The 26,646-nt window shown below is 28.4% G+C and overlaps 1 protein-coding gene across 6 annotated transcripts in view; it reads left to right on the top strand.

Annotated features, from left to right (window-relative positions):
* The window catches only part of nuf (rab11 family-interacting protein nuf), a 237,837-nt gene that overhangs the window by 183,932 nt on the left and 27,259 nt on the right, over positions 1-26,646 (top strand). Inside the window, exon 1 of one of the 6 annotated variants that reach the window (XM_075307996.1) lies at positions 22,811-22,954. The exons of the other annotated variants lie outside the window; for them this stretch is intronic. Within the exon in view, the coding sequence (XP_075164111.1) occupies positions 22,916-22,954 (39 nt within the window). The 5' untranslated portion in view covers positions 22,811-22,915. Of the gene's footprint in view, positions 1-22,810; positions 22,955-26,646 lie in introns of those variants that run through there. 6 annotated transcript variants of the gene reach the window in all.

Genomic DNA, 26,646 nt, shown 5'->3' on the forward strand with positions numbered 1-26,646 from the left:
ATTTCCCTTGAATTTAAAATAAATATGTAAAGAAAAGAAAACTCAAGTTTGGAAAAACTTGAAACATAAAAGTCTTGTACAGGCATATTTAAAAACACGTTCTTTGGTCTCTTTTCTATACGAAAAATCTACGAGACATTGTTAAGTTTCTCACTAAAAATTCCAATATATTTCTCAAACATTGTGAAATAGTTCAATATGTCATCGAAACATTTTTTATATATCTCAGAAACATACCAATATGTCTCAGGAACATTCAAAATGTTTCTGAAACGCTTTGATCTATCTCAGAAACATTCCAATATGTCACATAAACATTTTGGAATGTCTCTGAAACATCCTTAAATATCTCAGAGACATATCTCTGAAACATTATGAATCTCAACATTGCCTCAGAAACAAATTACACTTGACCTTCAAATAAATATTCGATTAGAATTTGGAAAGCTAATATATGGCGAATAGAAAATGCATATGCATTATGCCTTCAAATTTAGAAAACTTGAAACAGAAAACTTTTTATCGAAAAGTCTCATACAGCCATATTCAAAAACAAGGTTTTGGGTAACCTTTTTTTATAAGAATAATATATGTGGGAGACATTGTAAAATTTCTCACAAAACATTCCAATATCTTTCACCAACATTGTGAAATGTCTAGAAATGTCTCAAATATCTCAGAAACATTCAAATATGTCTCAGGAACATTAAATATGTATCATAAACATTTTGCAATATCTCATAAACATTCGAATATGTCACAGAAACATTTTGAATCTCAACATAGTATCAGTATTTCCTGCAGAATCATATCTGCCAGGTTATGAAAAATAACCTGTAGACAGTTTTATAGAAATGGAGAAATGGACGGCTAAACCAAAAATATCGCAGACACACATTTTATGCGAAAATTATAAGAGAGATTGTTTAGAGATATATGTAGCAGAAATATTTTTTTATAAGAAAAAAATTATGTTTTTCTTATAAACAAATATTTTAGACACCTATATATGTTGCACAAGCATTGTTTTAGCATAGAGTGTCTGAGGAATTCTTTTCTTTCATAGGAGGCCGACTTAAATACATTAAAAACACTTGTCTTAAAAATATTTTTATTTGAAATTGTTAAGAAACGTTGAACAATGTTGAAAACACATTTCGAAATATCGCAGAAATAATATCAATATGCCGGAAACATGTCCCTAAAATGTTCTCTTTGGAAAATTTCCTACTGACTATTTTAGAAGAATAAATTTAGTGGATACATGAAATCAATCATTGGTAGTGGACAATAGCCCACTAACAATTTCCTCTTTTGGTGGTTTCCATTTGAGAAAATCGTTGCAAGAAAAAATAACGAAACAATTTAACGCTTCATGGCAATTTTCGTACATAGATAAGGAACCATCTAAGAATGAACATAATTTCAAAAAAAAAAGTAATAAATAAAAATTTATTCTTTATAATATGAAGAAAATACAGAGTCAAGATAGTTCTGCACGTGACCATTTTATAAAAAGTGTGCAAAAAAGAAAAACAAACCGGAAATGATTAAATCAAAATTACAAACATACAGAGAGAATTATTGTTTTTGTATTCATGTCATTTATTTTACAAAATAAATGGAAATATATTGGATGGCTTTTCCCTAGAGATTGTTGCAGCTATGTAATTCCATGGAAATTTAGACGTTGAAGCCTTAGCCTCACTATTGCTAGTGGTGACTTGTCGTAAAGGCACTAAAAAATATTTTCATCTATAGAGAAAAAGCTAACTGAAATTATTTAGTAAACCTTTGGGGACCTTGCTAAAATATTTTAAGCATCTCCTCTAGTTTTAGTTTTTGAAAGATAGGTCATTTAGTTTTTTTTTTTTTGTGAAATAGCGAAGATTCTTATAAAGGATTTTTGAAGGATTTTTGTGTAAAAATGTGTAGCAATATGTTTATAAACAAATATTCAGAAAAATTTGATCAGGACATTTTCTTGTATCAGAAACAATATGATATCACTATAACTTTGCTAGAAAATTTTGTGCCGAATGTAATTTTATAGGTTTTAAATAGAAAAAATATCACATACAGTTAGGTTAGGTTACTGAGATATTTTCTTCGATAAAAATGTGTCTCAACAAGTTATTGTTACATGTATGTGGGACAAGCTTTTCTGTAAAAATGTGTCTGATATACTGTTTTCTATAAAAATTTAAACACGTTATGTTCTAAAAATATATCTGCGGCACTATTTTCTAAAAAAATCAGTGTCAGACTGATTTTTATAGAAAACATGTGTCTGATACATTTTTTCCTACAGAAATAAATTTGAGACACTTTTTTCTATAAACATGTGTCTGAGATTTTTTTTGTACAGAAATGTGGTACCATTTTTCATAAAAACATGAAAACACTTTTTCTATTAAAATGTTTCTCAGATACTTTTACTATAATATGAGATTTTTTCTATAAAAATGTGTCTGTTAAACATTTCTATTTCTATCTAACATTTGTCTGAGGCATTTTCACTATAAAAATGTGTTTGAAACACTTTTCAATACAAATGTATCAGATATATTTTCTAAAAACATGTGTCTGATACATGTGTCTGACACATACATGCGACTCTTCCTTTTATAAAAATATGTCTGAGATACTTTTTTCTATAAAAAATATGGCTAAGACCATTTTTTCTATACAAATGTATCTAAAACTCTGTTTTCTACAAAAATGTTTCTGAGATAACATTTTCTACATAAATGTATTTTTTCTCTAGAAATGTGTCTGTGACCCTTTTCTATCTAGATTTTTCTTAGAAATTTCTTTCTCTAAAAAACTGTGTCTGAGACACTTTTGTGTATACAAATATGTTTTAAACACATTATGATCTAAAAATGTTTCTGCGGCACTATTTTCTATAAAAATAAGTCTGGCATGTGTTGCTATAAACATGTTTCCCAAACATTATTTTCTACAGAAATTTGTTTTTTTATTAATACTTTTCTACAGAAATGTGTTTGAGTCACCGTTTTCTATTAAAATGCTTCTCAGATACTTTTGCTATAAAACATATTAAAATGTTTCTCAAATACTATTGCTTTAAAATAAGTTTGAGACCCGTTTTTCCGTAAAAATGTGTCTGAAACAGTTTTCTATAGAAATGTATCAGATATATATTGTGTCGGAGACATATCTTTATATAGAAATATGATTTCGACACTTCCTTGTCTGAGATATTTTTTCTATAAACATATGGCTAAAACACTTTTTCTACAAAAATATATCGGCGACACTGTCTTCTATAACTTTCGAGTTAACTTTTTCTACAACAATGGGTCTGAGTTACTTTTTTCTATAAAAATATGTCTATGACACATCTTTCCATAAAAATATGTCTAAGACACTTTTCTATCAATATGCGAGAAACTTTTTTTTTATAAAAATATGTCTGTGACAATTTTTTAATATAAATGTATCTGAGACACTGTTTTCCATAAACAAGTTTTTTCTATAAATAATATGTCAAGACACTTCTTTCCATAAAAATATGTCTAAGACACTTTTTTCTATAAATATGTGAGAAACTTTTTTTGTATAAAAATATGTCTGTGACACTTATTTAAAATAAATGTATCTGAGACACTGTTTTCCATAAACAAGTTTCTGTGATGACTATTTTTTGCACATATGTGTCTGAAACATTTTTTCTGTGTCCAAGACACAGTTTTCTATAAAAATGTGTCTGAGATACCTTTTGCTATAAAGATATATTTGAGACACTGTTTTATATAAACATTTGTATAAGACACTCTTTTCTATAAAAAGTATGCCTGAAACACTTTGTTTCTAAGACACTTTTTTGTTAATAAAAATGTGTGTGTTTTTCTATCAACATGTGTCCGAGACATTTTTTCTTTAGAAATGTGTCTGAAACACGTGTTTCTATAAACATGTGTCTCTGATACTTTTTTTTCTATAAAAATGTCTCTGACACGCTGTTTTTTTTTATAATAATTGATGGAACATTTCTTAAAAAATAACAAAGCATCAGATTTGTAAATAAGAGAGACATTATATAAATGCAGAGTACGACCAACATTTGTAGTGAAGACTATCTTACTCCTTTATATTAACGACAATATAGATAGCTTTATTTATAAAATTGAAGTTTACTCAAATTGTACTGCATTTGCAAGTTTTCTTTAAGAATACCAATCAAAATGACCTCCTTGTGGTAAAGTTGTTGAAGTATTTTTATTTTATTTTCGTTTTAAGATTATATCAATTGAATGCACCATTGTCGTCATATTGTAATGGCCCTCAGCAATACACTTAAGTGCTAACATTTAATGCTTTATTGTTTAAATCTTGTAAGAATAGATCTTCATGGAAAGTTAAGGCTTGTGCTTTTGTGCTATCTCCTAAAGTATTTCCCTTCTATTGAAAAGCAAGGCGAATCAGCAACCTCTTGTCATGGTTAAAATTTCAGTTTTCTTGGAAATTTACTTTTCCGCAGATGAATGTGCCTAAGGTCAAAACCTATTATAAATTTATGAAAAACAAAATGTAAACAATACACTAAATCTAAGGTTGTAAAGATATAAAACAATCTTAGCAATATTGCATAGTTGTTGCTGATCTCATCTGATAAGAAAAGATCAAAAAAGCCCTGGAATTTGGTTGACCATTATATGCGAATATTTAAAAATTCATCAATTAAATTGATGATTCAAAACTTAATATGAGAAATTATTCAAACGATACTAGATTATTATATATTATGTATTTTCTTAAGAACATCATTCCTATTATCAACAGCAACATCATCGCTATATGAATGTCGTCCATTTTCGAGGAGACCAAGAAAATTCAATGAAATCATTTCCAACTTAAACTCTTTAACGGATATGAGCCATTGCCAATTTGGATGTATCGTATTGTATTTTAAACAGTGGAACAAATAAAAAAATTGTATTTACAAAAATGAACCGAGACATTTGGCGTTTTATGTCCAACACGCTTTTCCATAAAATATAGTGTGAATCATATCTCTGTTTTCCATCTCTCTGAGAGACTTTTTCGCATAAATAATGTTTATGGGACATTTTCATGAGACACTTTTTTCTCTAAAAAATGTGTCTAAGACACTTTTCCTATAAATGTGTCTGAGACACTTTTCCTATAAATGTGTCTGATATAATTTTTTAAAATGTAGTTTTGCTATAAGAGACTTTTTCTATAAAATTTTTCAATTTTTTTTATAAAAAAAATTGACTCAGATACATATTTTGTGCAAAATTGTCTCAGTTTCTTTTTTTTATTGAAAGAAATTTACAGACACAAGTTAAAAAAAAGTACAGACATATATGTTTCAAAGAAAAGATGTCTCAGACACATTTTCATAGAAAAATATATCCCATGTCTGATATAATTTTTTTAAATGTAGTTTTGCTATAAGAGACTTTTTCTATAAAATTTTTCAAGTTTTTTATAAAAAATTGACTCAGATACATATTTTTCGCAAAATTGTCTCAGTTTCTTTTTTATTGAAAGAAATTTACAGACACAAATTAAAAAAAAAGGTACAGACATATATGTTTCAAAGGAATTATGTCTCAGACACATTTTTATAGAAAAATATGGCCCAGACACACTTTTATAGAAAAATATGTCCCTGGCACACTTTTATAGAAAAAGGTGTCTCAAACGGAATTTTTATAGAAAAAATACACATTTCTATAAAAATGTTCACTTTATTTTATAAATGTTGGGCTGGACACATTTTTCTATAAAAATGTGTCTGAGACACATTTTTCTATAAAAGTGTAAGGCAATGTTCACACTAGGCAAATATTTGACCAAAATAAGGGTCAAACATTTTTCCCGAACCATTTTCCAAATATCTGGATACGGTTTTTGGAAAATATTCCTACCATGATGATATATATCCAATATGAGCTCAAAATGTCTGATGCCTTGGCTGTGACGATGGATTCTTATTTGATTTCTGTCTAATATTTGCCCAGTGTGACCATAGCATAAGACAAAAATGTATCTGTACTTTTAGTAAAATTTGTGTCTATAAATTTCTTTCTATTCGAAATGGTGTCTGAGACATTTTTGTCTATAAAAAATGTGATTGAGATACTCTTTTCTATAAAAACTGCGTCGGAGGCGTATTCTACAGAAAATGTGTCTGAGACGCTTATTTCTATAATAATCTGTTTGAGACACTATTTGCGATCAAAAAATTTGTCTGAGATAATTTTATCTTATCAAAATTTGTCGGAACACTTCTCTCTATAAAAAAAATCATTATTAGATACTATAAAAATTATTCTGACACACTTTTTTATATAAAAATGTGTCTGCGACATGTTTGTTTTGTATAAAAATGTCTGGGACACTTTTCTATAAAAATATGTCTGCGAAATTTTTTTCTACAAGAATTAGTCTGAGACGCTTTTATCTACAAAAATATGTCTAAAACACTATTTTCTGTAAAAATGTTTCTGAGACACTGTTTTCTATAAAAAAAAGGGTCTTAGACATTATTTTCTATAAAAATGTTTCTGAGGCCCTTTTTTCTATAAGAATAGGTCAGAGAAATTTTTCTACAAAAATTTGTCTCAGACATTTTTTTTATAAAAATTCGTCTGAACCCCTTTTTCCGTAAAAAATTTTCTGAGGCAATTTTTTCTATAAAAATGTGTCCGAGACAATTTTTTCTATTAAAGTATGCCTGAAAAACTTTTTGTAAAAATGTGTCTGAGACCATTTTTTCTATAAAAATGTGTCTGGGACACTTTCTTCTATAAAAATATGTCTGCGATACCTTTTTCGATAATGTGTCTGAGACAGTTCTTTCTATAAAAACTCATGCTTAGACACTCCATAAAAAATGATTCTAAGTCACTTATCATAAACAAAATGTGTCGGAGGCACTATTCTATTAAAAATGTATCTGAGATACTTTTTTGATAATGTATTTGAGACACTTTTTTCTATAAAAAAAAAGCATTCTTAGACATTCTATAAAAAATATGTCTGAGACAATTTTTATAAAAATGTATCTACACACAAAAAAATTCATTAAAAGTCAGCCAATGAAAAATTTCCATTGATATAAGGAAACATTTTCATTAATACAATGAAAATATTCGTTAATATTAGGAAATATTCGTTAAGTTACGTTAATTGACAGAAAATTCGTTATAATAACGAAAAAAATCATTTTATTAACGAATTTTTTCATTGGCTGATTTTTAACGACATATTTTACATACATTTTTGTAAGAATGGTTTGAGACATATTTTTATAAAAATTTGTGCGATACTTTATAAAAAAGTGTCTGTACCTGTATTTTAGATTTCTTACTATAAAAATTGTGACTAAGAAATTATATAAAAAATGTTAGTCTGAGATTTTTGTCTATGAAAAACTATTTCTGAGACATGAAAATGTCTCAGACACATTTTTTATATAAAAATGTGTCTGAGACATTTTTTAGAAAAAGTATGTTTCAGATACAGAAAAAAATGTGTCTGAAACCGTGATTTCTGTAAAAATTTCTCTAAGACACATTTTTCTCATTTTTTAATAGAAAAATTATGTAAGCAATTTTTACAGAAAAAAGTTTTTAGGTACATTTTTTATGTATTTGAAACTTAATTCTTTAACAAATATATCAAAAACATTTTTATTTTATAAAAAATATGTCTGAACTATGTTTTTTTAAAAATCTGTATCTGAGATTTCTATGAAAACTGTCTTGGTGCACAAAAAATAGGATCGCAGTCAGATTTATAGAACAAAAAAATGTTTCTCTTGTTTATAGAAAACCAAAATGTGTCTGAGATCCTTATAATTTTTCTATGCATCTTAGACATTTTTTATATAAAAATTTGCATACACAATTGTTGTATATAAAAATGTATCAGAGGCATTGTTATTTGCATCTAAAATATTATTTTAAAAAATATTTTTGAGTCATTTAATTTGTAAGTTTTTTTTTCGATTGTGCTTCACAGTACATCTTGAATGTTCGAAATATATTTTAATGAATACAGATCGCCTTTTTTGCATTATGAATCATTGACGCACATTGTCAGCTTTACAATTTTTGGTCTTCAAAATTGCCATTCTGACGTTTCTTATTGTCGGTGTTCGTAGTTCTCTTCCATATTGTTATAGACAGTCCATATTTAAACGAACATGAAGAAAGGAATAACGACACGGTCTTTTCATAATATTCAACTCGACAAAGAATGTACACGGATGGACCATTACAAAAATTGTATGAATGAGAATTGAAAAACGAAACAATTTATATACAAACCATTTATGAGAGAATAGCAAAATGTCGAGTGACCATTTATTTTAATTAATTTCAATTTGTTTTTCATTGTGTAAGAGTTAAATGCAAAAATAAAATTTGAGTCAGTTATGCTGAAAATGAAGAATATGTAGAGAGATCTATCGAAGATAATGTTTGTAGAGTGGGGCAAAAAAAATTCTATATCATTGTTAAACAAACTAAAGGGTCAACAGAGCGAACGCTGAAAAACCAAACTACTGGTTACTGGTAGTTAAAGGATACGTCAATATCAATAAACAAATAAAAAATCTATGTTTCCAGCCCAAAATCTAAGTGAAAAATTTGCTTGGAAATAATTAATTTATATATTTATATCATTATATTCATTGGCTCACTAAATTTTTATTGAATCGAAAAACACATGAAAAATTATATGTATTTTTTTTAATGAATCAATAAAAATTAATTGAAAATGGAGGTAAAGTAATCGTTTGTCCCAATTAAAAAATTAGTAGATTTTTCTGATGAATGTCAACTAAACTTTTTATTGAATCAATTGAAAAGTTAATTGAAAATGTCACAAAAAAAACATCAATTAAATTTTTGATCAAGTTTAGTTTTAATATTGAATTTTTTGATTGAAGCAATTTCAGTAAAAACATTAATTGAATCAATTAATTTGAATTAGGAAAATTTTTCGTACTAATAGCAACCCGGCCTCCTTCTTTACAACCTACAAATTAACCAAATATAAATATTTGGCACTAAGTATTGACTTATCCACTAGACTACTAGTAATCTAGAAACGAGTATATAATACCTCATTCACATTATACTTCCAAAAGCCACATTACCCAGATTTCAAATGTCATTTGCCTTATAAAAAAAGGGATTTCAAATCTACTTTTAGCAGATTTTGAGCCTAATGTGTATGAGCTTTAAGATTACAATGGTTTTGTTTTTTAATGTGTTGGTATAACAATTTTCGAGTTAAACGAAAAATGATCTGAAAATATTTTATTCTATTCTAAATTTACTTTATTTACACGAAATTAATTGATCCAATTAATTTTTAATTCAATCACAGAAATAATAGCATAAATTAAAAAATTAATTGAACCAATTAAAAGAATAATTGATACTATTCATTTTTGTTAGTTATTTGGTTTCAATTAAAAAATTTGTTGAATCAATTAAATTTTTAATTGAATATTTTTTAAAACTCAATTAAGACTTTAATTGGAAAATTTTTCGCAAAATTTTTTCTGTGTAGTTATTGGATACTAAGCATTAGTTTATCCACAAGACTAGTGGTAATCTAGAAGGAAGTCCATAACGTTTGAAGTTACGACGTGTTTCGTTTTTGAGTATTGGTAAAACACTTTTTGATTTGAAAAAATTATCCAAAGATAATTTAGGCTCTTTTTTTCCTAAAAGACAAATGCCTAAGGTTGGGGAATTTGGCTCCTTCTTTCAGCGTAACCTATCTAACCTAACCTATACTAAGAATTGGTTTATCCACTAGATTACTAGTAATCCAGAAAGTAGTCTACTGGATGTAAAAATCTGCCGCATGGTTGCTTTGCAGTTTGTTTGAATATGATTTTCCAATCCAATTTCATATTTTAAGAAAAATCGCCAAAAACCTAGTATATGTCCTTTTTTGTTTTTAAGAACAACGGTCAGGGCTGTAAATGGCACTGAGTGGGAAATAAATTAAGCTAAATTTTTCAAAAAATAAAAACTCTCATACATTTTTTTTTAATTTTAATCATTAGAGCCCTTTTTATAGTTTTCAATTAAAAAGACCTTTTAAAATCGAAACAGCACCCACTTCATGGCATTATGCTGATAGCGACATCTAGAGTCTCGGTTTTATAATGACAAAGCACTCTTTTGTTCTAATCTTTGGTAGAGAAATCTAAAGTCTCCCTTTTACAGTGACAAAGTTTGTGTCTTCTTCAGATATTTTTAACATATCAATACTTCTCCGTTACATATCAATTTATCTCTCACACTCTCTAGCTTTCTCTCACTCACTCTCTTGCTTGTTTACAATTTCTCCTATAATGTTAGATTTTCCTTTGGGTAAACATAATTAATACTTTCAATTAATATAATGCGGCACAAATCTCGTAACACATGTGTGGGAAAACTGGCGCTATATTTGAAAGTTCATATTGTGTAGTTATCTATAATTGGTCGCTCTTTATAGAGACCGCAAATAGTTTTCTCTAGGTATTTTACAGCCAAAATGCATTGAGATCCCCGTCAGAAAAATACAAAGAAATTCCCAAACCACAAATACTATTGCATTTAATATGAAATCTTTCAACGGCCTTCAATTATAAAATATTTGGTCAATCACTTAACGGTTTTCCGTTCGTCAACGTCAATTTTCTTTTGTTTATATTATGAAAGTATTTTTTTGTTTGTTTGTGGAGGAAAATGTAAGGTAATAAGCCTCACTTCCATTAAGGTGATGATCTCGAAATTGATGATGCTTGCAAACCAATGATTGAAGCAATATGGGTATTTCCATAGAAAGTAAAATGGATAAAGGGAGAAGGTTTCGTCTTATATAAAAACGAAAACTATATACACACAAACAATTTTTTTCTGATTCAATCACCAAATTAATTGATCCAATTAATTTTTTAATTGTAATGTCTTCAATCACGAAAATGATAGTATCAATCATAGTTTTAATTGGGCATAGAAAAAATTCTTGATTAAAAAATTAATTGATTTTTTCAGCAAATTTCAATTATTTTTTAATTGATTCAATTTAAAATTTAATTGATGTTGATTGCAAAACTCAATTAATTTATTAATTAAAAAAGGTAAATATTTTTAATTACTCTCTGAATTGGCTTAGAGTTTTTATTTGGATTAACAAATGATTGTTTGAAATACATTTTTAATTAAAAATTTTTAAAAAATCAGCACTTTTTTTAACTGAATTAGTCTACAGAATTTGATTAAAAAAATAATTGTATCAATTAATTTTTTAATTAAAAATTTTAAAATTTTCAATCATTGACTTAATTAACTTAATGTTTTTATCATGATTAAAAAGTTAATTGTATCAATTAATTTATTAATTGAAAACATTTTCAACTTCAATTAACATTTTAATTGGAAATATTTTGGTGATATTTTTTTCTGTGTAGAGTCAGGTACTGAGTTTGAGGATTTGAGTGATCAAATCCGTAGGACTAAAATCGATGGTACAGATTTTCTCTTTACACCGATTAACTTATTTTTTGTTGATTTTTTAATGACAGTAAAATGTGATTTTGTTTCTTTCTTCCTTTTTCAAAAGAAATAGTTTTGTCGGATTTTAAAAAGCCGATACCACGTGCAAGACATCTTTGAAAGTCCCATAAACTGAAAAATATTTATTTATGTATTTTGTTTACTTATTTATTTAATTAAGCATATCCTGTACAACAAGATTAAAGTCTTATAATTAAAGTACAGGAATTTTAATAAAAACCAATATCCGTTGTTCGGTCATCCAAATATTTGCATCACTCTGGTTTACACTCCAAGAAAATGTATGGGGAATACCCCATATAATTTTTTCATCTTTGAACCTTGGTGGTATTGTTGGTTAGGTTTCATTGCTGGATATTGCCATCTAGTTGACTAGTCTAGATGAAAACGGTCACCAATACCAACGGCCATAATTGCGACCACATATGAATATTGTCATGTGATCTAAACCTACAACTTTCACTTGCATCACAAACGGACGGATAGACAGACAGACAAAAGACACAGGACGGATGTATTGGCGAAGATATTGTTTTGGCAGAAAAGCCCATAACCAAACCCCTGTAATTTTCTCCAGTTGCTCCTGCCGCATATGAATTGCATTTTATTTGTCTGGCAATTTCTGTTAATTCCAGTTTTGTAATGTTTGTTTTTTGGCAATGCGGGTTTTTGTGTGCTTGTCAAATGCACCTTGAATTTTTGCTTAGACATATTTGAAATTTCTAAAATACTTGAATGTATTCCTTATGAAGACATATTTTCAGTTTTGATTTTTTTTACATAAACTTGTTTGATGTGTCAACAATCGTTGAAGAATGTTGAAGTTGGTAAATAGTTGGCAACTTGATTAGTTTGCTCAATACTAACATTAATTGGCAACACGTGTATATCACATCGAATATGTTATGAAAATATCTTTGGTAAAGCGAGACAGAGGAAGAGATGAGAGAGAGAACAATGCTTACGTAGGTGTCCGGCAAATTAAATTACATAAATTTGAATCAAATTAAATTCATTATAAATTGTAAAGAATTTTATTATAAATAAAGAAAAAAACAAACAGAAATTTTAATTATCGTTATAAATGTGGAGTACCCCAACATAGAAACAGGTTTACATGTCTTGAGTAATTTTGTGATATTAGGGCTGTTTTCTGTAAGTACTAGATGCAACATTTGTATAAGCTATCCAGAACATCGTTCCACTGGTGTTCTATCTAGAACATAAAATTGAATAACATAAAATTCAAAGTTGTACAGTGTCATCAAATCGCAGCATTAAATATTTATTACTACTGGAGCATTGCATACATTAAAACTGGAAGATTTCACTTGTTTTCAGTGATTGTTTTTGAACAGCTGATGATAGTGTTGCATATTTTTGGAGATGTCCTGGATAAACGAGTACTCTGTTTTCTTTTAGTTCGTCACGGCTTAGGGTATCCAGTTCTAAAAGGAAACAGCCCTATTATTGCAATATTTTTTTCTTTTTCACTCAAATAGTTTCCAGTCAAAAGTTATTTGCCACTGAAATAAATCGCCTACATAGATCTGTTGATAACGACCAAAGTTAGCAAATGTCTAATCAGACAAACCATTGCAAAATCAACAACAAGAGGTTCACTGTATAATGGCAATTCGGAGTATGAATGCTGGGGCCAAACAGGGATAAGCCACTTTTTCCGCATTTGAAATTTATGATATAATAAGATCACGTTTGATATTACCATTGCAGGTATATGTTTGACAAATTGCAAACAATATATAATTTATTTTTTTTTTTTTAACTTAGATTGGCATTTTTATCTTATAATTGTATTTGTGGGGAAATAGGAAATTTTTATCAAAATTTCATTTCTATAGGAAATTTTGTCATAACTTAATTTCTATTGGAAATTTCGTAAAATTTCATGTTTATAGGTGAATTTGGCCAAAATTTAATTTCCATGGTAAAGTTGTCAAAATTTCATTTCTTCAGGAAATTTTTTCGAAACTTCGTTTCTATAGGAAATTTTGTGAAAATTTCATTTCTGTAGGAAATTTTGTGAAAATTTCATTTCTGGAGGAAATTTTGTAAAAATTTCATTTCTATAAGAAATTTTGTGAAAATTTCATTTCTATAGGAAATTTTGTGAAAATTTCATTTCTGTAGGACAATTTTGCAAAATTTCATTTCCATGGGAAATTTTTCAAAATTTCATTCCTGTAGAAAATGTTATCGAAACTTCGTTATATAGAAAATTTTGTCAAAATATAAATAATATAGGAAATTTTGTCGAAATTTTATTTCTATATACCCTCAAAAAAATTCGCTTCTGTAAAATATACCCCAAACACATTTTGCTTCAAGCATATATATTTTCAGGATTGGTTCAAACAAAATATTGCTTGTATTGTTCAAACATTTTATGTTTCATCTTAGGGCATACACTGGTAGTAAAAAATTTTAATGAAAATTTCCTTGTGTGGATATATTTTTAAGGCGCCAATTGGTTACTTCCATTATTTTACTAGCAGCATACTCCCTAGGTCTCTCTTTCTAAACACATATATGTTTATAGACTATTTCCAAATTAATATATGTTTGCATCTAAGCATATTATATTTACAAACATTTTATGTACCAAACATAATATGTTCTAACATATATATGTTATGTTATGCTAGTTTATAAACATTATATGCTTGCACTTAAAAATATTGTGTTAAAAAAATTTAGTTCCAAACATTAATTTTTACATCCAAACATATGAAAAACAGTCCTTTTCGTCCGTGTAGGAAATTTTGTCAAAATTTCATTTCTATAGCTAATTTTGTGAAAATTTCAGTTCCATAGGAGATTTCGTAAAAATTTCATTTCTATAGGAAATTTTGTCAAAATGTAATTTTTATAGGATATTTTACAGAATTTTTTCTATAGGAAATGTGCGAATTTAATTTCTATAGGAGAATTTGATCAAAATTTCATTTCTAAAGAATATTTTATGAAAATTTCATTCATATATAGGGAATTTTGTCAAAATTTCTTTTCTTTAAGAAATTTTGTCAAATGTTCATTTCTATAGGAAATTTTGTGAAAATTTCATTTCCATAGGATATTTTATCGAAATTTCATTTCTATAGGAAATTTTGTGAAAATTTTAGTTTCATAGGAAATTTTATCGAAATTTCAGTTCTATAGGAAATTTTATCAAAATTTCATTCCTATAACAAACTTTGTCAAAATTTCATTTCTATCAGAAATTTCGTAAAAATTTCATTCCATAGAAAATTTTGTCAAAATTTCATTCTTATAGGAAATTTTTATCAAAATTTCATTTCTATAGGGAATTTTTATCAAAATTTCATTTCTATAGGAAATTTTGTTAAAATTTTATTACTCTAGGACACTTTTTAAAACTTTATTTATATTTTTTGTCTTATCTTTATTTGAATATTTCTGCATTGGGAGCTAATGATTCGAATCGGTTGTGAAGCCTTTGGCCGGCCTACATTTTAAATTGATTTTTTTGTCGAATCTAGTTTATCCTCTGATTGCTCACTTCAACGAATTCAATTAATCTGTTTCAACTTATATGCTGGACCACATCAGTTGTAACATATTTCGATTTAATTTACAGAATAATGCAAACATTTGTTGCAAAAAAATCTTCCTAAAATCATTCACATTAGAAAAGTGCCTTAAAGAAATTAAAAACGAAATTGAGTGAATTAAAAAAATAAAAACCAAAAATTTACGTAAAACACAATCAACTTCACCATAAATCTCCAAGCAAATCATGTCAAGTCAACCTGCCAGCCAACCGGATAGTATCGATTTGGCCTATGATATGTGGGCCGGACAATTTGAATTTGTTGGACCAACAGCTGGTCCAATAGCTGGTAACCAATAATACCAAAAAGTCGTCGCTAAACAATACCCTGACCTTTGGTGATAAATCCAAGGACCATAAGCAATCCACAGAGAGTTTGGAGGATCTGAATTTGAACTTCGGTACCACATCACAAACGAATTTACAACAATCGTGTATGAGCAACTCAGCCTATTCATTAGGTTGTAGCGGTTATGAAACGGACTATGATGGTCAACAGCCTATACTGATTGACCAGGAAACATTTTTAAGTTTAAATCCTGGTGATTTTGATGATATTGTGCCATCACCTTCGGGTCCAAACTCTTTGATATTCATTGATAATAAACTTGTGAATTCTGAATATAACAACAACAACAATAATAGTGGTAATCAAAAACTGATCAATTTGGAAAGTTTAACAAATAAGACAAACAATAAAACCAATAACACCAATACCAACGGTTTCAAATTGGAGAATTTGAAAAATTTTAAAAATAAATTAATTTGTGATTACGAAGAGAAATCAGCTGGTCTGAATAGTGAGAATAATAACAACAACCATCATCTTCAAAATAATAACAACAACAAAATGAATGGCATTAGTTTGGAAATGTGCGAGAATCTTAACGAACAAGTAAGCTATGATTTCTGTTTTTGTTTAATTTAGTCATAAATAATTACGTTTCTTGTGAATTATTTATTTTATAAAAGAATTCCCACAGAATTAAATATTTAACAAAATTTCTTATAGAAATAAAATTTTGACAAATTTCTTATAGAAATGAAATTTTGACAAAATTTCCAATAGAAATGAAATTTTGACAAAATTTCTTATAGAAATGAAATATTGACAAAATTTCCTATAGAAATGAAATATTGACAAAATTTCCTATAGAAATAAAATGTTGACAAAATTTCCTATAGAAATAAAATTTTGATAAAATTCCCTATAGAAATAAAATTTTGAAAAAATGTCCTATAGAAATAAAATTTTGACAAAATTTCCTATAGAAATGAAATTTTGACAAAATTTCCTATGGAAATTAAATTTTGACAAAATTTCCTATGGAAATTAAATTTTGACAAAATTTTCCATAGAAATGAAATTTTGAAAAAAAAAAAAAATTATAGAAATTAAATTTTGATAAAATCCTATGGAAAATTATTTATATTTTTATACCCTCCATCATAGGATGGGGGTATATTAACTTTGTCATTCCGTTTGTAACACATCGAAATATTGCTCTAAGACCCCATAAAGTATATATATTCTGGGTCGTGGTGAAATTCTGAGTCGATCTAGGCATGTCCGTCCGTCCGTCCGTCCTTCCGTCCGTCTGTTGAAATCACGCTAACTTCCGAACGAAACAAGCTATCGACTTGAAACTTGGCACAAGTAGTTGTTATCGATGTAGGTCGGATGGTATTGAAAATGGGCCATATCGGTCCACTTTTACGTATAGCCCCCATATAAAGGGACCCTCCGATTTGGCTTGTGGAGCCTCTAACAGAAGCATATTTCATCCGATCCGGCTGAAATTTGGTATATGGTGTTGGTATATGGTCTCTAACAACCATGGTCCATAATTATATATAGCCCCCATATAAACCGATCCCCAGATTTGGCTTGCGGAGCCTAAAAGAGAAGCAAATTTCATCCGATCCGGCTGAAATTTGGTACATGGTGTTGGTATATGGTCTTTAACAACCATGCACAAATTGGTTCACATCGGTCCATAATTATATATAGCCCCCATATAAACCGATCCCCAGATTTGGCTTGCGGAGCCTCAAAGAGAAGAAAATTTCATCCGATCCGGCTGAAATTTTGTTACATGATGTTGGTATAAGGTCTCTAACAACCATGGACAAATTGGTCCATATCGGTCTTTAATTATATATAGCCCCCATATAAACCGATCCCCAGATTTGGCTTGTGGAGCCTCTAAGAGAAGCATATTTCATCCGATCGGGCTGAAATTTGTTACATGGTGTTGGTATATGGTCTCTAACAATCATGCAAAAATTGGTCCACATCGGTCCATAATTATATATAGCCCCCATATAAACCGATCCCCAGATTTGGCTTGCGGAGCCTCAAAGAGAAGTAAATTTCATCCGATCCGGCTGAAATTTGGTACATGATGTTGGTATATGGTCTCTAACAACCGTGAAAAAATTGGTCCACATCGGTCCATATTTATATATAGACCCCATATAAACCGATCTCCAGATTTGGCTTGCGAAGCCTCAAAGAGGAGCAAATTTCATCCAATCCGGTTGTATTTTGGAACATGGTGTTAGTATATGATCTTTAACAACCGTGCCAGAATTGGTCCATATCGATCCATAATTATATATAGCCCCCATATAAAACATTCTCCAGATTTGACCTGCGGAGCCTCTTGGAGGAGCAAAATTCATCCGATCCGGTTCAAATTAGGCACGTGGTGTTAGTATATGGTCGCTAACAACCATACCAAAATTGGTCCAATCACACAAAAATTGGTCCATATCGGTTCATAATCATGGTTGCCACTAGAGCCAAAAATAATCTACCAAAATTTTATTTCTATAGAAAATTTTGTCAAAATTTTATTTCTAGAGAAAATTTTGTTAAAATTTTATTCGGTTCATAATAAAATTTTCATCATTGTCAAAATTTTATTTCTATAGAAAATTTTATCAAAATTTTATTTCTATAGAAAATTTTGTTCAAATTTTATTCGGTTCATAATCATGGTTGCCACTCGAGCCAAAAATAACCTACCAAGATTTTATTTCTATAGAAAATTTTGTCAAAAGTTTATTTCTATAGAAAATTTTGTGAAAATTTTATTTCTATAGAAAATTTTGTTAAAATTTTATTTCTGTAGAAAATTTTGTCAAAATTTTATGTCTACTTTGTCAAACTGAATTATATACGTATTGGATCGATCTTTTTTGATTTAATATATACCACGTATGGACTTACATACAATTTAGAAGATGGTGTTAGGAGGTTTTAAGATACCTTGCCATCGGCAAGCGTTACCGCAACTTAAGTAATTCGATTGTGGATGGCAGTGTTTAGATGAAGTTTCTACGCAATCCATGATGGAGGGTACATAAGCTTCGGCCTGGCCGAACTTACGGCCGTATATACTTGTTTTATACTTATTTCTTTATGAATAAATGTTCTGTGAACCCGCATTTTCTTTATGTCTCTTGGGTCAAGTGGAGAATGTCAATTACCCGTCATTCTTCTAAAGAACATATTGTCTTTGTTAACAACTTCATTCAAGAAACATATAACAAAAAGAAAATCGTAATGGAATTCATTATGATTTTTAAATACAATGATTTTGCTATATATAACATACAAATGACAATAAAAATGTCTTCGTTTTTAAACCCAAAGACAATGACATGTAATTGTGGCTTTGTAGTTATTAGTTGGTCAAGAAATTTTTGTAATGGTCATACCTTTCTAACAAATGGATGGCACTAAGTGATGACTTTTGGTTTAAGACAACAATAGAGGAAATGATGAGCATTTTTTGCATATAAGATAAACTAACAGGACAACTAACGCAATGTATCTGTGTTATGCTTATTTTATTCCGTTACGATATAATTAGAATATGCATTAAAATTCAATTAATCTAATCCAAATTAAATTAAACTGATTTTTAATTTGAAAAATTATAATAAAATATCATAAAGTGAAATAAGATTAAATAATGTGAAATAAAATGACACATATGTAAAGTAATATAAAGAAAATTATTAACCTTCTAGAAAGAAAGCGTAGACAAAAAAGCAATGAAAATATTTTTTTTTGTTGATCCGGAAGTTATGCAAAATTGGCTCAGAGTAATGAATTACATGGGCTTGTGTCATAGGGCAGAAGTAATCTTTTAAGTACACACAAAAATTTTTTTTTCTGATTCAATCATGAAATTAATCCAATCCAATTAATTTTTTAATTGAAATGTCTTCAATCACGAAAATGATAGTATCAATCACAGTTTTAATTGAATATTAAAAAATACTTGATCAAAAAATTAATTGATTCTATTAGCAAATTTCAATTAATTTTTTAATTGGTTCAATTAAAAATTTAATTGATGTTGATTGCAAAAATCAATAATTTTTTCAACTATTTTCAATTTTGTTCATAACTATTTTCAATTACTTTCTTAAATGGTTTAGTGTTTTTAGTTTGATTACAAAATTGATTATTTGAAATATAATAATTTTTAGTTAACAATTTAAAAATTTTTCAATCTCATTTTTAATTGACTTAGTTAATTGTATCAATTAATTTTTTAATTAAAAATTTTTAACTTAATTAACGTAATGTTTCCATCTTGATTAAAAAGTTTATTATATCAATTAATTTAATAATTGAAAAAATTTTCAACTTCAATCAACTTTTTAATTGGAAATATTTTGGTGATAATTTTTTCTGTGTATCCACTGTATTGATTTCCCATTCAGATGTGATTTTATTTCGGATATCAGTTTAACAAATAACGAAAAAATACATGAAATTAAAAAAATAAATGAAGTATTAATTATAAATACGTTTTTTGATCATATCATTATAAATGTGGGTTATCTCAAACATGTATACATGTTTAGATGTCTTCAGGAGTTTTATGATTTTATTGCAGCTATTTATAATATTTGTTTCATTCCACTCTAATAGTTTCCAGTCATAAGTCATTTGCCACTAAAATAAATCGCCTACATAGATCTGTTGATAATGATGAAAATTAACAATTATCTAATCAGACAAACCATTGCAAAATCAACGACAAGAGGTTCACTGTAAAATGGGAATGCAGAGTATGAATGAATGTGAGGGTCAAAAAGGGATAATCCACCTTTTCCGCATTTGAAATTTATGAAATAATAAGTCCACGATTGATATTTGCATTGCAGCTGTACGTTTGATAAATTGCAAATAATACATAATTTATTTTTTCACATAGATTAACATTTTTATCTCAAAAATTTATTTGTGCGGAAATAGGAGAAGTTGTCAAAATATCGTTTCTATAGGTAATTTTATTAAAATTTCATTTCTATAGGAAATTTTGTGAAAATTTAATTTCTATAGAAAATTTTATTAAAATTTCGTTTCTATAGGTAAATTTTGTGAAAATTTAATTTCTATAGAAAATTTTGTCAAAATTCATTCCTATAGGAAATGTTGTCAAAATTTCTTTTCTATAAGAAATGTAGTCAAAATATCATTTCTATAGGAATTTTTGTAAAAATTTCATATCTCTAGGAAATTTTATAAAAATTTTCTTTTCTATAGGAAATTTTGTGAAAATTTTATTACTATAGGAAATTTTGTAAAAATTTCCTTTCTCTAGGAAATTTTATAAAAATTTCAATTCTATAGGAAATTTTGTGAAAATTTCATATCTATAGGAGTTTTTTTTTTTAAATTTTCATATGTATAGGAAGTTTGCTCAAAATTTAATTTCTATAGGAAATTTTGAGAAAATTTATTGCCATAGAAAATTTTGTCAAAATTTATTGCCATAGAAAATTTTATTCCTATAGCAAATTTTGTCAAAATTTCATTTCTATAGAAATTTTGTCAAAATTTCATTTGTATAGAAAATTTGTCAAAATTTTATTTCTATAGAATTTTGTGAAAATTTAATTTCTAATTTCAAAATTTCATAGTCAAAATTTAATTTCTAGAAGATTATTGGTCAAAATTAGATTTGTATAGGGAATCTAATTAAAATTTCATTTAGTTTTTTTATCCGATCTTTATTTAAATGTCTATGCATTGGGAGCTAATGATGCAAATCTATTGTAGAGGCTTCGGCCGGTCTAAAATATTAATTAAACTTTTTTGTCGACTCTACCTAACTTACTTCTTAAGATGTGATGTTATTTCAGTATTACAGATATTATTTTAAAAATGAAGAAAAAATTAAAATTTTTCTTTTATTTTTCGAATTTCATGTCTACATTAAGATGTATTTTATCGCACACTGAAAAAAATATTGTCGTGAGGTCAAAGACTTCATGTCTCTAAAATATGAATGCAAATTTTGCTTAGCATAGAAGACGCATTTCTCTAATATAAAGTTTTTTTTCCTTTTCCAAAAGTCGATAAACTTTTCGATGAAGTCGTATTGTCCTTATAATTAAGTGATTTCACTTAAAAATGGGTATCATAACATGAAAGAAAAAATGCTTAGGCTAAGGTCAACTTGACTTTAATAGATCAGAAAGATTATTTAAATTTAATGAAATTGTCTTTAAATTTGTTGTCTTTTTGCATCTTGCCTACAAAGCAAAAAATCGCTCAAATTAGACATGTTTTTCAACACTTTATTTTAAAGACGTTTCTTACTTGAAACATAGCATAATTTCTACTGAAAGTCGAGTCTTAATTTGGAAAATAAAGTTTTCGTTAACTAGTTTTTAAAGGACTTTGATAGCATATGAAGAAAACAAGCTGAAAGAGCGAAAAATTAAAAATTTGCTTCCTAGAAGCAAGTGCACAAAACCCAAATTTAAAAGAGAATTACTTGTATTCTCCGCTTCTTTGGCTCGGAATCAATACCAACATTTTTAAAGTAAAGACAAAATCTTTGGAACCGGGCATGCTTTTTTTATCAGTGCAAGTTTCACATCTGCCTAGATATAGATTGACACACTTTTTAAATATTTTTTTTGCAAATTTTCGTTAAATTTAACTTATTGAGTTACTAAATTTAATAATATTAAATTTATTATATTGCATTTTGTATATATTTATTAATTATTTTCCATATTTATTGGATTCGTATTTTTGTTAATATACCATCACCCAATTACTTAGATGTTCACATACTGACAATGACCACCAAATAATTTAACTCACTAGCTCTATGGAGGCAGGGGTCAGACGCCTCTAGTATGTAAAAAGCAATTTGTGCAAAGCCGCCATGATAATAAAAATGTCAATAAATTCAATGGTTGATGTTTTTGTTTATTTCATTAATTTCCTCGAAATGTAAAGGCAATGAAGCATACTTGTCTTTCACTCTCTCTCTCTCTGGACTTGTGGCTCACAGTGAATGTAAATAATTTTTCGTTTTCTGTTCGTGTATAGACAATTCGATATAAGTTAATTGTGAATTCATTTTTTTTTTTTTTTTTGAGAAAGCAAAGAATGAGGATAAACCGAGTGGAGGGAGGGGTATAAGGAGTAAAAAATTTCAGTTCGAATTCAACATCAAAATTGAAGGCAGTAATAACAAAAGCCTGAAAATGACATATAAAATGTTATGATTGGCTTATTAGACCTTTAGTCAGTAACAAGTATTTGCGTGTGGACTATAGAGAACTAAAGAACGTAAAGAGATTTGTTTCGCGTTTTTGTTTTTATTCGTGGGAAGTAAGAACCAAAATCAATAAAATATACTATATATTTAGAAATAAATAAAACAGAAACAATAATATAATATCTGCAATGCATAATATCCACGAGGAGGAAGAGGAAATCGATGATGTGAGTGTGTGTGTAGTGTGTTTTAAAAAATTCATTCGATATCCATATGGCTTTTAAATTTCTATGGTGTAGAATTACTTACTTATGTTTTGCGTAGGCGATTTGTTTTTTACATTTCTATGATATGTGTTAATAATTGCAGAAATTGTTTATTTGTATACCCATATATCATAAGATAGAAGTTATTATACACCGAACAAAATGTTGTATTGAACACAAAGATGTCTTGTCCTTGAAATACGAATGCGAGCTTTGCTGACTGTGTAAATTTTTGAGCAAAAAAGTTGGATCTAAGGAGTTTGCCCCTTCCTTAAGGATGTTGGTATTGATTCCTAGTCAAAGGTGCCACTTCTTTAATATAATATAAGTAACAAATATTGACCTAATATGAAAGGTTATTCATCCAAATTTTTAGGACACGGAATTTACACAATAATATGGACTACAAAATTAGATCTTGTGGGAAAAAATCCAAAATGGCAACCCTGCTTTACACACTTATCGACTTGCTCATTGACTCTTTATTTTCTAGCATACGACAAAAAACAAACATTGCCTTTAAATTTTTTCTGTTGTATTTGTACGTGAGCTAAGATATTACAATATCGTGTATAGAACACATTAACATTACAATATCATAGTTGAAAAATTAGAGAAGAAATATTATATCAACAGCTAGAGCAATTCCTAATATTATCTCTAATGTAATTTCAGAACGGAAATGGATAAAATCGTGGTCTTTTTCTCACACAAAGCATTAAACAAAGCTTTAAATCAGGTCAAGGCGATTTGTTTATCTAATGTTTTATTTAGTTGCTTTGGAAAAACTTTAATTCAGCCTGGCTGAATATAGTTTTCCAAGGGAAAACTTTAATTCATCTTGGCTGAATGTAGTTTTCTATAGGAAAACTGTAACTTACCTCGGCTGAATAAAGTTTTCTATCTGGAAAACTTTAAATCAGCTGAATAAATTTGTCTAAAGGAAAACTTTAATTCAGCCTGGCTGAATATAGTTTTCTATAGGAAAACTTTAACTCAGGAAAGGAATACTTTAATTCAGCCTGGCTGAACATAGTTTTCTATATGGTAAACTTTAACTCAGCCTGGCTGAATATAGTTTTCTATAGAAAAACTTTAATTCCGCTTGGCTGAATATAGTTTTCTAAAAGAAAACTTTAATTCAGCCTTGCTGAATATAGTTTTCTACAGGAAAACCTTAATTCAGCCTGGCTGAATATAGTTTTCTATAGGAAAACCTTAATTCAGCCTGGCTGAATATAGTTTTCTAAAAGAAAACTTTAATTCAGCCTGGCTGAATATAGTTTTCTAAAAGAAAACATTAATTCAGCCTGGCTGAATATAGTTTTCTATAGAAAACCCTTAATTCAGCCTGGCTGAATATAGTTTTCTTTAGGAAAGCTTCATGCCATCTTGGCTGAATATAGTTTTCTATAGCAAGACTTTAAGTCAGCCTGACTGCATATAGTTTTCTATAATTCGGCCTGGCTGAATATGGTTTTCTATATTCGATTGAATTTTCTTCTCTTGTGTATATCTGCCAAGAAAACTTATTCTGCTTATTTAACCCTGGAAAGTCATCCTTATTTTTTGTACACTAACGTCATCCCTCGTCATTTTGACTACGGCATATTTCAAGACGCTATAATTTGCATTGTGAGCCAAAATGAGAACCAAATTTGAGAATATTTTCTTATTCAATATGTTTTTAATTAGTATACAACAAAAATTCATAAAATAGTTTAATTAGTATAGCTTAAATTTACCATTTCCCAATCGACTAAAATACATTTTAGATCGAAATTGAAATTATGCGTCGTCATTTTGACGAAGGATGACTGTCCAGGGTTAATATTCCTCGAAAACATTGTTTATTTAGCCTAACAGAAATATTTTGTTTGCGTTGTTTGTTGTATGACCATAGTGTACCTTGGCACAAATTCGCTAAAACTGCCCGTCCGTGTGGACGTCAATTTTGCACGAATCTATTTGCACATAGGGTGAGCAATTCTGGTCTTGCTATGATTCAATTAAACGGGTATATATTACTCACATAGCGAACAGATGTCATAAATGTTTAATTTTGAGAGATGAATGGACATTAGCATCCAACAGAAAAAAAATTTCTAAATTAACGGTGTTGGAACAGAGAGAAATTTTCCTAGAAAAGAATGGGAAAGAGGATGGGATTTATTGGGTTAAATGGTGGGACTAACAGCAAAAAAAACTGAAAGCCTCTAAATTATTAGACGGATGGAACAAAGGCACCCGTCAAGTAATAAAATTTCTTAATATTTACGGGAGTTGCGTCATTTTCTACACTCAGCGAAATTAGTGCCTTAACACACTGAAAAAAGAAAGAATCCAAAAAGAAAGTAGACAAATTTTAATTATTTTTTGGTTTAATTGGGAAAAGTTTTAGACAACAAAAGGACTTGTGTGGTTTTTTATCGGAAAATAATTACAAGTCATCCAACGGCATGAATTACCAAACACACTACCATGAATGAAACTCCATGATAGGTGAATTCACATGTAAACATTAAGTGATACAAATTAGATTTGGTGACACTCTTATTTAATGAATTAATTTCATTGATTTGAAAAAGGTCAAATACTGTAAAAGAAAGTGAAAAGATGGAACCAAAGGGCTAATGGGTATTTAAAATATTTTTAATTCACTATTTTTGGAGAAATTTTTGTTAAACAGCCTATAGAAAACTTCAACCAAGCTGAATTACATTCTTCCTATAGGCCGAATTCTTGGTTTCCCTTAGAAAACTTCATTCAGTTGAACTGAATAACAGTTTTCTGATGCAGCAGCTATGCTCAACAAAGGTTTTCCTATAGAAAACATAATTCGGCTAGGCGGAATTACATAGAAAAGTTTATTCAACCATTTGGATTAAAGTTTATCAGTACACAGAAAAAAAAAATTCACGCAAATTTTTCCAATTACAATCTTAATCGAGTTTTAAAAAATATTCAATTAACAATTTAATTGATTCAACAAATTTTTTAATCAATAACACAAATTAATAGTATCAATTAATTTTTTAATTGGATCAATTAATTTTTTAATTGACTGTCAATTCATTTTTTAATTGATACTATCATTTCTGTGATTGACGATATTTCAATTAAAAAATTAATTGGATCAATTAATTTCGTGATTGAATCAGAAAAAACATTTTTTGTGTGTAGAGAACATTATTCATCCAATCTAAATGAAAGTTTTCTCATAGAAGACTTTATGCAGCTATGCTGTTTTTGCAATGGAAATTTTGTTCAGGCAGGTTGAATAATAATTTTCCCATAAGAGACTTTATCCAGCCAATCTGAATTAAGGTTCTCCCAATGGAAAATTGCATTCAGCATGGCTGAATGCCATTTTTCCCATAGCAAGCTTTATTCAGCCAGCCCGAATTAAGGTTTTTACTTAGGAAACATTATTCAGCAAGGCTGAATTAAAGTTTTCTCATAGAAAGTTGCATTTAGCTTGGCTGAATGAAAGTGGAAACTTTATTCAGCCTGGCTGAATTGATTTTTTCCAATAGGAAACTTTATATAGGCAAGCTGGAATAGAGGAAACTTCATTCAGCCATGCTAAATTACAGTGTACATAGAAAAATATATTCAGCCAGACTGAATTAAAGATTTCCCATTGAATACTG

Source organism: Haematobia irritans, chromosome 4 (assembly GCF_050003625.1).
Source record: "Haematobia irritans isolate KBUSLIRL chromosome 4, ASM5000362v1, whole genome shotgun sequence".
Lineage (NCBI taxonomy): Eukaryota > Metazoa > Arthropoda > Insecta > Diptera > Muscidae > Haematobia > Haematobia irritans.